This window comes from Xiphophorus couchianus, chromosome 3, assembly GCF_001444195.1.
Source record: "Xiphophorus couchianus chromosome 3, X_couchianus-1.0, whole genome shotgun sequence".
In the NCBI taxonomy this organism is placed as follows: Eukaryota; Metazoa; Chordata; class Actinopteri; order Cyprinodontiformes; family Poeciliidae; genus Xiphophorus; species Xiphophorus couchianus.
The window spans coordinates 22,462,322-22,475,021 of NC_040230.1; the positions used below are offsets into that span (position 1 = coordinate 22,462,322).

The window sequence follows — 12,700 nt, forward strand, 5'->3', positions numbered from 1 at the left end:
TCTATTTCCTAAAAAGGTTTTAGATGGTTTTCCTGCTTCACCCAAACTTATTTAAGTTTATTGTGGATTGAACCACTTAAGCACAACAGGGCTCAACCTTTAGAGCTAATTGACTTTTTAAATTGCATGTAGTGAAGAAACAGGCTCAGTCTAACTTAAAAGTAGACTTTGTCACATACTGCAAAACGTTCAAAAGCAATCAATAATGAGGAATATAAAAGGGACATCAGTTGTGTAGTGGTCAGCTTACCTGGAGACAGGTTCCCAAATGAAATACTGTATATGTTTGTTTTTTTAATTGTAGCACTTTCAGATTGAAAAATGTAAAATTCATTACAAACTCGCTAAATTATTATTATCATTATTATGAAATTCAATCTTAGGTTACATACAATTTGGGGCCGATTTTAAGACATCTAAAACAAAACGGAACATCGTGCCCTCAAGACCCACGGTTGGGGAAACTACTCGTTTATTTTGTGTTTAAACGGTGACCTCTAGTGGTGGAAAAAATATAGTGCAACTATGTGTTTGTATGAAAATTGCCAGTGCGGACATAGCTAATTCATATCAAATTTAATTCAGTTGGCAATATGGGCTTTCTCGAAACCCACGGATGATTCACTCAATTGACTAAAAAAACTACCAAAATGCCTAATTGGCGGTAAATCCAATTCCTACGAGCTATTTTTGCGCCTCCGCTCTCCAGCTGGCGCTCATTGAATTCCCGATGAGAATGATTGGCGTAAGATGTGCTGACGAAGGCGGGTTTAGGAGAACTGCGTCAAGTTGCCAACAGAGAAACAAAAGCTGCTTAGCGGGCCTTCAGAATAAAATTGTTGATTGGGGGTTGCACATGTATAGCAGAAATTACAAAACCCTGCTGAAGAAAAGCTAGTTGGAACATTTTACTTGCGTAAAAATAAATGTTCCCAAATAAAAACCTATTTATAACAGTTTGCTTAAAATTGTCACATGGCAGAAATTAAGTTTCTGAAACAAATATTTGTTTAATTTGGATGCTTGGTCATTGTTTTATACCCTAACTCTTTTTTAAATTATTTCTCCACAACTTTATTCCTGCTAATGTAATTATTTGTACTGTTTATTTATTTATTTAGGGGTATCAGAGTAAAGTGGGCTAAATACAAATAAATCTTATTTTTAAGATTTTATTTTTTTAAGTATCACCACTAGAAGATGCTTTGTTTTAGTGTATCACATGAAATCTAAGTAACAAAATGCTAAAAAAAAAAATTAAATAAATAAAAAAAAGTTAAATGGTACAAACAACCCAAAGAAATATAGTTATAATACTTTTTCAACACCAGTACAGAGGTATCTCCGCTACTGCACATAAAAGACAAAAAAATAAAAAATAAATGAATAAATCATCTTCTGTTTTCTTACAAAATACTAACATAATTACAACACAAATAAAAATAGAATTACACAATACAAAATGCTATTGTGACAGTGACAGAGCCTAAAACATGTCCACATATAACATTGTAAATCTCAATTGCAGAGCTTGACAACTTAGGAGATGTGCTGAATGGACTTCCTGGAAAAGTTAATTAAAGATCTTTTCATTTCTCTTAAAGGCATTTCACTTCTTCTTTTTTTATTAACAAAGTTCCTGCTCAAAGGAAAAAAATAATTCTCATTCAAAAGTGTGTAAAAATGCTGCCTTTTAAAAAGTACAACTAAGGGTATATTAGTAGGTTTATTGGACATAATCAATTAACACTGATAGCGTTATGAGCCGTAGATGACCTTAGTTTGATTTATGTTTCTGTTTTGATCAGGTACTGTTTATTTCTTTATAGCTCGCCATTCTCTCTATACTTTTTCTCTTGTGTCAGTTCGTGTGTTCTCATTGTTGTTCTTTGGCTTTGTTTCTTTTTAGATGTTACTTTCAACCTGCAATGCCAGAGCCACATATGGCTGGAAATAAATTCTTACAAAAAGTGTTTCATCTGCTTCAAAGCTATTTTGTAATCGTTGCTTATTTGCATTATTTTATTCATTAGTCTTCAGAATTTGAACATAACTCTTTAATATCTGTCTGTATGATGACATGATTGCTATGTATTAAATCAGATATGACGTTGAGTTACTCAGTATTCAAATAAGCTTTCAGAACACTGCCCATCTCTCAACAAGACCTTTGTCGAAGTTTCATTTTGAAAATATTTTCCGGAAGTAGTTTTGTGGCCCAATATATTTCTGTAACTTGATAATGTTAGAGGTTATTCAGCTACTGGGAGACGGGGATTATATCAAGTGGATTTGACAAGTAATAAACCCTTTGGAAAAGAACCAACACAACTTCTAATTTCTCATGGAAAAGCGCTCGACTTAGCAGTAAGTAAATGCATCGGTCCCTGAACCTAACAAGCAGAGACGGACGTAATGCTGCCATTGTGCTTTCAGGTCACCGTGAACTTTTATCACTTGTTGTGCCTATGCATAAATACACGTAGAAATAAGTTTCTTTAAAAAACAAAACATGCAGTTTAAAACAGCAGGACGTTTTTAAAATTATTTTTGTGTACTATCCAGGTGATGTTGCGGTGTTAACGTAATGGATATTCAGCATATTTAAAAGGAAGAGCGGATTTTTGTGGGAGTCTGGCGTGTTTGGAGAGGATTTCTTAATCAGCGTCATGACGGAGTCCTCCAAACCCCCTTCAGGGTGAGTCTATGGACACAGACTGCACGCATACCGACTTTTTACCGGTTTATGTAACTTGAAACTAACTTTACGTTTTTAGTGTGCACGTGAAATCTGGCCTAGTTAACCACAATGACATCGATTTTGTTGACCTTTTTCAACTTTTGTGTGCTAAAGTTTGGTAGTTATTGTTAGGATTTATTTTAATTTAATTTGCCCGTTTAATGATGTCTATAGCAATACTAATAATAAATAATAATAATAATAAAGAGACAAAAAATTACCTTGTAAGAACACTCACACTGCTTGAACTTTTTGTTACAGCTATGCTTACTATAAAATTACTTCTGAAGGCAGTGGATTGCATTGACTTTTATTATGAAAATGGGTGCTGTCATGCATTTCAAATGTTTGCTTGATGTTGAGAATCATGGAGAAGGCATGGGTCTTGTAAAACATGACCTTCTGTCACATCTTTAAGGTATGTGTGATGCTGCAGATGTTCTCCTGTTCTCAGTAGTGCATGTGAATAAGAATGAAGGGCGATGATCTCAGTATTTATTTTTGCATCCGGGTAAGGTACGCAACTATTTCTGTGATGCCACTTTCATGTTTTATTTATTCATTATAGTTAACAATCAACTGACCATCAGAGAATAACATTTCAATACTTTGAGTTTTGAAGTAGCCAGATATTAGCCCCTTTGATGAGCAGTAGACTTGGGGTTAGCGCTGCAGTGCTTCATGTTGTTGAATTCCACCATCACCATGTGTTAACAAGGACTTTCATCTTGCTACTCTGCCACAGGGGCCAGATTTGTGGAGATCATAGTAGAAAATTTCCAGACTCTCACCAGAGCTGTTGAATTCTGCAGCTCTTCCAAAATAACTGAATAGTTTCTGTGATTAATGCTTTTCTTCATGCCTTTCATGTTGTGCCATATTTTCCACTGACTGAAAAATGTCTCATGACATGTCCAAAGCTTGGGATATTGTAGTGGTATAAGAAGGACTTTACTTTAGATTGTTGTTGGAAGCAGCACTGATAATGTAAAGTGAACATTTTGCGTGTTTATCTGTTATTTTAAGTGCACGCCTCTTTAACCTGATTACAGAGATTTCAGAGTCCCAAGCACGTTTTAGCTAAATTACAAAGTGACTGTCCACTGAGTCTGCTGGCACCGGAGCCAAAATGCCTTTTCATCCTTTCGCTGTGCGACATTTTTCTTCAACATACATCGCCGTGACAACTTCTGTGTTACAACTTCTCCTTCGTCATCACTCTTTCTCTAGCTGCCTTACTACTGTGATCCTAATAAAACAGAGCTCATAAAACCTTGCTAACAAACTTGCTTCCAAAACTCACCCAGCATGGTCTCTTGAGCAGACACAGAAAAAAGACAAGACTACTCTTTTTGGGAAGTGCTTTTGTAACCTGGCTTTTGAAACCTGAGCACTGAGCTTTTATGCGGGTGTGGGTCAGTGCTTAGAAAGCTAAGAGTGTATCCTTCAAGTGTGGGAAGGGAAGGCGGCCTGAATGAAACTTGAATTCTGTGAGTTAAAAAACATGCGATAAATTCAGGGTAACTTCCTTAAAAGCGACAGTTTGATTTCTCACAGAAAACCGAGATCAGACATATAAATGTAAGGAAAACTATTTCCAATCTGTTGCGGTTAAATTAACCTTAAATTTTGCTTATCTTGAGCCTAATTTTGTTTTTATTGGTGCTACCAGTTTTGACAGAGCAGGATGTGGGCAAGCTTCTGATTCCGTATGTTCTTACTCTCAGTCAGAGAAGGAGCATTTTGTCTTTGCTAAGAAAGCAAACTGATTATAAATCAAAATTAAAAACATAATGAAAATACTAGGTCAAACAGAACAACACCTGGGGATGTTTTTAATCCTTTGTTTCTTTAATTTATCAACATTTTCCACCTACACTTAACAAAAAAATGAACATTTTATATAGGTATATATTAGACCAATAAAAACATTTTTAAAATAGACATGTGGGCGGGATTAATCAAAATTAAAGGACTTAATTTTACAAATGAGCCACATTTGAATTAATATTTCATTTTCTGAATGTCTGTCTTTTCCTATTCATTAAATACAAAAGAACTAGGGACATGTGGGAACAACATGTGTTAAAGTAACACTTTTTTGTAGGAAACAAGTTAGAATAGCCCAAATTCAGTAGCAGATAAGATCTTAAAGAGAAATAAAAATCAGTATTGGCAGCAAACACATCTGTGCATCTCATGTCATTTCTGAAACAAAACCACTATGTGAAAACTCTTCAAGTTTGTTACTTCTGACTGTGTGTGTTGGAGCATTTTGTAAGCAGATTGCATTTAGACTAGATTTGTCTTGTTGAACTCTGCAGCAAATACGTACCTTTTAATTAACAGACTGATGTCTTCCTCTGCATGACTGGAGCGGGTGCGCTTGTGTGTGCGGGGGTGTGTGCACATGTGTTTGTGAGAGAACAACTTCCTGAGAGTTTTGTTTGTGAGCTGATTAAGGTTTATACAAGAGGCTTTTTAATAATGTGGTTTTGTTGCATATGCCTTGCCTTCATTTTCCATAAGCAGTAAGGGAGCGGCAGATGTATGAACTTAAACTGAAGCGACTGCGATATTCCTTAAATTTACAACTTCCCTCACGTGTGTGGGGTTTTTGTTCTTCAAAGTGCTTTATAGATCTGTGATAAATTTATAGGGAGTTTCAGTACTTCTGTCTGTCTTTTATAGAGTTAATTGTAGTCACATGAGTTATTTCCAATCTGTATTTCACATATAAAATGAATTATTTTCAAATATGCATGTATTTAGAAACACATGCATATTTCTAAATATGAACTTCCTCCTTTAAACATAAGGAAAACTCGTGTCGAAGAAACTGTCTATGTACAGGCCTCAGCAACTGACGCATGCTGCCGTCTGCTTCACAGCTATGTTAGACTTAGTTTTCTTGTCTCAGAAGCTTCCATTGTTTGTGATGGACTTGGTTTTGCATCTGCTCATGTTTAGCTCAATTGTGAAAATGACTGATGCTTTATTTTTTTTTCTAATTAATACTATAGAGTGTGACATGCATTTGTATTTAGCCTACCTGAGTTAATACTTCGAAGTTCAACACTTATTTGGAAGGTTTGGTGCTGTTATAGCTACAAGTCTTTTGAGTTTGTTGCTGTCAGCTTTGCATCAACATACATATTTTTAAATGTTGCACAAAATTATAAAGAAGAAAACTATATATCATTTTAATTTCACTTCACAATTGTTAAATAATTGGGGTTAGTCCGTCACATAAGGACTCAATATAGTATAGAAGAGTGTAAAACTGAGTGAGTAGAAACATTCTTTTTAATTTAAAAAAATATATATGTCTATTTTTTTTATATACAAAGAGGGACGTCTCCATTGGTCACAACAGTATATTTAGGCTTATTTTATGGTAGCTTAAATTAAACCCCATCTGAAATGTGAGATGGACAGGAGAGCACTCATTTGAGGTAATGTTGTTGGCAGTTCTACGGCATCAACCATTTAGCAGACCACTTTGACTTAAATAATATGTGGATGTTGGGTTTCCACAAGCTTGCAAACTTCAACTCAACTCTTAAATTTAGAGATAATTGGCAGAGAATGGTAATAAAATGTTACGTATGTTTTTCTGGTAATAATGGGATTTCTGTTTAATGTCAAATGGATGTTTGTTTAAGGGCAAGAACACCCAACAACATCCCTTCTGTGTACCATTAAGACAGAAACGCAGCTCTGAATATTCACTCCAGAGCAATGCGGTGCTATATTTATCACATTTCTACACTGGGTGTATTTGTAGACAGTTGTTCTTCATGGGCTCCACCACACTGTCGGCTATGTTATATGCCAACCCCGCTGTTAGTGCTGAACACATGAAGTGGCAGACACTTTTTTTAACAACAAAGACCTCTCTGTACACTTGACAATGTGAAGTATCAACAGCGGACAGACAGAGAGTGTTTGTCTGTTTAAAGCAGCTGTTATGAGTCAGTTTATTTCTGGAAGCCCGCTGTCATATGTTAGTCACTGCGGTATGTGCGTTGGTAAGAGAGGAAGACAGACGGACTGCACATGTTTGCGCATACAGATTTAATGGAGTCTGGTGGATACTCCAAGATTGTTGGATGTTGGTGAACCGTTTAATCCATTAATGCAGAGAAAACAACCACTTTGTGCCAACATCATTTTTTGAGGTGTCATTATGAAAACAATTGAAGGCTGCAGTACAGAGCCTGTTTATGGTGACATTTCTATGATGTACATTGAGAAACACAACAAGTGGAACTTCTATTTGATCTCTTGTCCTCTAAATAATCTCAATTCATGAAGATGAGTACTTGGTTTAGTTTTTAAAAAGGAGTAGGTGTTGCTATTGTGAAAGCTGTTCTAGCAATGTCTGCATCATAAGTGTTTTTCCTTGAGTCTCTCTAGTGGGAGCAGTCTCTAATTGAACAATCATCTTGGGAATTAGAGAACAGACTAATTAGCATTTCTAACTGTTGTGATTTTACATGATCTCTCTGTCTTTTCACCATCAGCTCCATTGTTCTTCACCTGTTTGCTTTTTCTGTTCTGTAGTTCTGCATCATCAAATATTTCTCTTTTTCCTACTAACATCTGTTATTTCGTTTTCTTATTTCTACTGGGGTTGCTTGTCACTCATAAGTCTAACTCATCATAACGTTGGAATATTGTAAAGACTTCTATCACTCCTTACTTATTCACTTAAATCACTATAAATTTTTCTGCTACTTTATTTTTATAATGCATGGTTACTTATTTTTTGTGTCTAATTAATTAATACAATGTGTTCACTTGGTATTATTTTTTACTAAGCCTAATTTTATTTCTATTTTATCATTTACCTACTTGTGATGCTGTGTTTGTTGTGAAGCACTTTGGTAAGCTGAGACTGTTGTAAATATAAATAAACTTTGACTTGCCTTGATGGAGTTACTGCAATAAATACATTTTTCACTCATTTTTAATATTTTTCTAATGGGTCTACAGACTTTCTAGTCCTAGCCTAAATTTTAGATTGCTACAATAAATATTCAGATTTATTGTGATGCACATGTGCTGCATTTTTTGTTAGAGGCAAAAAAAAAAAGCCTCTAATTGTCCTTGTTTCAATGCAAAATAATTTATACACCTCTAGTTTAGTGGAAAGGTGGCTTTTCTATAGTATTTGATAGATCCTCCCACAGTTTCATTGAGAAAATAGTAATAAAATTGAGAAGACTAAACTGAGTACTGAGTCCCATATTAAAGGAAACCTAGCAGCCATGTGCAAAGAGCGAGTTTCATTTGAGTGTGGACGCTCAGAGAAATGTGATGCTACAGTGTCTATTTTATTGCTGTGCTCGAGGAAGGCAGTGCTTTTAGCATGGTTATAAAGAACCACCATACAAATTATGTGACCTTAATGTATTTTAAAAAATGTAGAAATATAATGTGCAGACCAATTCAGAACAATGAAAAAACTGCATCCGCAGGCAAGACCTTCATTACGTCGCAAGACATAGTCTACATTTGTGTCTTGCTGTGTGTTTAGGTTGCTAATTATGTGGTCAGTAATGCTTTCATCAAGGCGTATGCTGAATTAGACCCTGTTTGGGTTGCTAAGCAGGTTGCTATATGTTGCTACGTGGTTTAGCAACATGTAGAGAGCTCGTGTTTTAAATGTCTTTATGTACTAACAGAAAAAAGTCTTTCAAAGCTTCTTTGCTGGTTTTCTTTCTTGCCATCCTTGTTGGTTTTTGCCTTTCTGGGACACACGCCCTTTGTGAGAATGCGTCCAATATCCACAGCTGCTGCTGAACCGAGGTCTGCTCTCATCTGCAGTCAAGTGGTGTAAATATAGGTTGTCATGGGGACACCATGACACCCAAGAAGTATGCTGGCTGGATTGCAGGATGGTGTATACGTGTGGGTCCAGAGTGAAGTGAGGGAGAGTCTGGGATGTGCTCACATTCATCAGAGACAGGACAATGGAAGGTGGGAGGTAAATAATGGCACTGATAATTGTTGTTGTTCATTCTAGTGGTTTTACCATTTGAATTTTTATTTTAAACACAAGTTTTTTTTTTTAAACTTACTGACTACATATACAGTATGTATTCAATAAAGAAAAATTAGGATTTTAATTCTTCAAGCCAGAGGAAAGTTTGTCAACTCTAACAGCAGCTTTGTAATATGAACGCAAGATAAGAATTTTCCTCAAACATGTAGGATGTCCCATAGGCAAGTTTTTGTTTAGATAGTCATCAATCCAAATGATTGTTAAGGCCCACATTTGTGTCTTTTGGAGTTTCTGACAAAGCTAACAACTAAATAATGTGTTTTCAATGTAACTAATTTTTATCTAAATAAATAACATTAAAAAACTCACTGGTAATTTGATATTGCCCATCCCCAACCTGTACCTTAACGGTGTTTGGTCACTTTTCAACTTTTGGACAATGTTCTGCTTGAGTCATGTTCCTACAACTCAAATAACAACTGTGTCAATGTGATGTTTTTGATAATCAGTCTTTTCAAATCGTACATAGGAGTGTCTATGCATATCTATGATTGTCTGTCCTGTGAATGGATGCATAACCACTATTTCTCAATTTTGAATGAAGTAATGAAGCCATATCAAGGGCATTTAAACAAATTACCTGATCAGTCAATGTGTATGTGGAAATTATAATGTCTTGTATTATATGGTTGCACATTATAACTTCTATTGTCCTTGACTCTAAGGACATCCTTGTAGGGCTGCGGGGATGCTACTCCATCTCTCACCCAATGACATGGGTGGACAAGTTGCCACTAAATTAAATAAATAAAGAAATTTGTCAGAAACAAAGTAGTTCACAATCACCAGTGGTTGTCTTATTTTAAAACTGAAGTTTTTTTCACATTTGCTTCTGTACTAGCTATGTCCTTCAAGCAATGTAACTGCATGTCTAGAAGGCAAGTGTGTTTATTTTTATTTTGAGAGGGTGACACCTTTTTTGTTTGAATTACTCCTTTCTAACACCTCTGTCAAAAACATCAGTCAGTTGACTTCCTGCTGTCACTATGTGCTTGTTCGGTAGTGATAACTGCAAAGTCATTGACTCTGTGCTTTGTAAATAAACTGAGTCGAACTTTGTTGCTCACATTTAAATTGGTGCTGCACAGTGGCCCAGTTCTTAGCCATGTTTCCTTGTAACAAGAAGATCATGTGTTCAAATCTGAGCCAGGGTCTTTATGCATGCAGTTAAAATGTTCTCTCTGTGAATGTGTGGGTTCTTTTTCTCCAAAAGCCTAAAAGATGCATGTGTTGGATAAATTGGTCAATCTAAAGTGCCTTCAGGTGTGCGTATTGTAAATGTTGAAACAGGTGCATATCCAACAAAATTGTTTTTAGTAGTGAAATCAGAGAAAAGTTCCTCTTGTGAGTAATGGATGTCTTAAATCTTATCAAAAAAGACCTAATAAAGAGTAAAAGGTGTTTTATTATGAACTTGGGGTAGTAATGTATCCTTATGAATGATGCTTAGTCAAGTGAAAGGGACTTAGTGTTTCTGAAAGGTCCATTAGCAGTGTGTGTGTATGTGCATGTGCGTATAAAAGAAAAGAGCACTTTAGTAACCGAGTTCCTGCAGCATCGCAGCACTCCACTTACTGCACCCTTGTGCCAGAGCAGGGTTTCCTGCTTTTCCTTCATTACTTTTCTTTTACTCTCCTCATCTTTCTCATTGCTTACGGTGATTCCAACTCAGTGGGAGACCACACTTTTTCCTAAAGGCGTCTTTGTCTATGCTGGAGAGAGGAAAGGAGAGAGCGGGAAAGTGAAATGTTGCTCTAAAAAAAGAGAGGGAGAGGAGGATACTAGCTCACTGTGCTAAGTCTGGCTGAGGCCCAGTCTTACAGGTCCACAGAGCCTGGTTCTGTTTACCTTTAAAGACCAGACCTACCAAGAAGGCTTCACATCCTAATAATGCCTTTGTAGCTTCTTAAGTGTTTATAAGAATAACAATGTAGTAAACAATATAGTACTATGTTTATGGTGGGTAACCCATATATTTGAAGGAGTTTTACATTTACAGTCTTCAAACTTAATAATAAAACAAACCCCTCACTATAATTTACTTCTAAATGGATTATAATCAGTGTTGTCATAACCTTAATTGTGGGCTGTCATTTCAATGACACAACCAGCAGAAACCACTCTGCATTGCATGAGTTAATGACTCTCTGTGTCCTCTGGGTCAGAGTTAGCTGATGTCTCACATCCTGTCAATGTTTAACCTTACTCAGGTTAGAGTCCGTTCGCTGTCATGCTCATTCTTATTTTTCTATTCTGGACTGGGTGGAAAAGCCTCAGCGAACATTGAATTTTACAGCCCTGGGTTGGACGATAAAAGACGGGCACATCGATTATTTTGAGGCGTGTGCTGAATCTTAGAACATTTGTAAAGGTTGAGAATTAGTCTTTAGTCCAATTGTTTGGACACTAACGCAAGGATTTCCTTTGATGTAAGTGAGATACTTCTATGAAATTCACATGCACTGTATGAAAAAATGTTGTCTAGAATAATTGTTTGCCATTGTGTACATACAGTGCATGACTTGTTGAAATCTACTGTTTCTGTTGGGCTGCTGATTGTAGCCTCAGGAGTCCATGTCGATAATATCTTTCACAAGCTCATCACAGGAGGATTTTTTTATGTAACTATTGTTCTTATGGTCTGAACATGCAGCTGTTTTCAGCAGTTTTCGTGCCAACAAAGTTTTGCTTACTTTTTAAATGTATTTTATTTTAGGTAGTTCAGGAAAACCAGGCGATCCCAAGAACCAGGTGTTGGCTGGCATGAAATTCTCTCGGTGGATAACATTTATTAAGCTTCACTGTATTGAAGTGTTTATTCAAAAAACATAATATTTAAATGCATAACATAATTAGAATTATTGTATCTATTGTATCTTATTTCTATTGATGCTTAAATAATGTCATTGAATGTTACTTATAATAATGCTATCTATATTTTTTTTAATCATTTTTATACATAGATTTAAGAAAAACAAAGTAAACCCCCCTGGTAAAATTTAGCAGTTATTTTTAAATAAAGATGCTTGTCGCACAGAATGTTGCACCTTAATTATTATTATTTTTCTTTCCAATTTATGTGAGCAGAAACAAGACGTCAAACAATGTCATATCTAAAATAAATGAATATAAAAATCTTCAGTATGATGCAGAAGTCGATATATAACAGTACTATTACAAACAAACTTATTTACATCTGTTTCCAAGCCTAGATAGTAGGAGCCTTTTAGACAAAAAGCAGTGCACAGCAGTAAGTGGGGGAAGGGCAGCACTACATTAATCTACACTTACAGGTATGCAGATGGAATTTTCTTTATTGCCTCGGAAACTAATTTTCGTTGTGAAATGCTCACACTTTAAACCCTTTGTTTACCGTGATACCAGTAGCCAGTCCTTTCCAGGTTTCATTTTAGTAAAACTATGATTCATCAGGTGTTTTATAGGTTTATAGGCGACTACATTTTTTATAATGATCTGTTGCTGCATATTTTTATTTTAAATAATTACCCAGAGCTGTAATAAGACTGAAAAGAGAGATGTTTATGAGGAGTGCTATGGAATGCAATTTAAAGGCGAGAACTAAGTGACACAAATGCATTTCATAGAAGTGTGGGCGGTCTGGGATATAGGTGAGATAGCAGAAGGAGAATCTGCAGAAATTGTTAGGTTGTTGTTGTGAGTCATTTCAGAATCACGTTGAATCAGTAGCTGTTCGAAGATTAAACATCTTGATAACCAAACGGATGATTTCAGTTTCTGTTGTAGTATGAATGAAGTCTTTGGTGCAACACTGCACCAAAGTCAGAAATGCAGAAAAAAAAAAATGTCATTGGTATTCAGGCTGCTCTTGAGGTGGTAACAGTGGAATCCATTCACCAGGCTGGGTTGTT

The 12,700-nt window shown here is 35.8% G+C and overlaps 1 protein-coding gene across 5 annotated transcripts in view; it reads left to right on the forward strand.

The window, feature by feature from the left end:
- Positions 1-2,243: 2,243 nt before the first annotated feature.
- The window catches only part of cobl (cordon-bleu WH2 repeat protein), a 51,422-nt gene continuing 40,965 nt past the window's right edge, over positions 2,244-12,700 (forward strand). For 3 of the 5 annotated variants that reach the window (XM_028012833.1, XM_028012837.1, XM_028012836.1), the window contains exons 1-2: positions 2,244-2,367; positions 2,566-2,698. In XM_028012833.1, the coding sequence (XP_027868634.1) occupies positions 2,670-2,698 (29 nt within the window). In that variant the 5' untranslated portion in view covers positions 2,244-2,367; positions 2,566-2,669. Of the gene's footprint in view, positions 2,368-2,417; positions 2,437-2,565; positions 2,699-11,058; positions 11,240-12,700 lie in introns of those variants that run through there. The other 2 variants (XM_028012834.1, XM_028012835.1) reach the window with 2 other exon arrangements.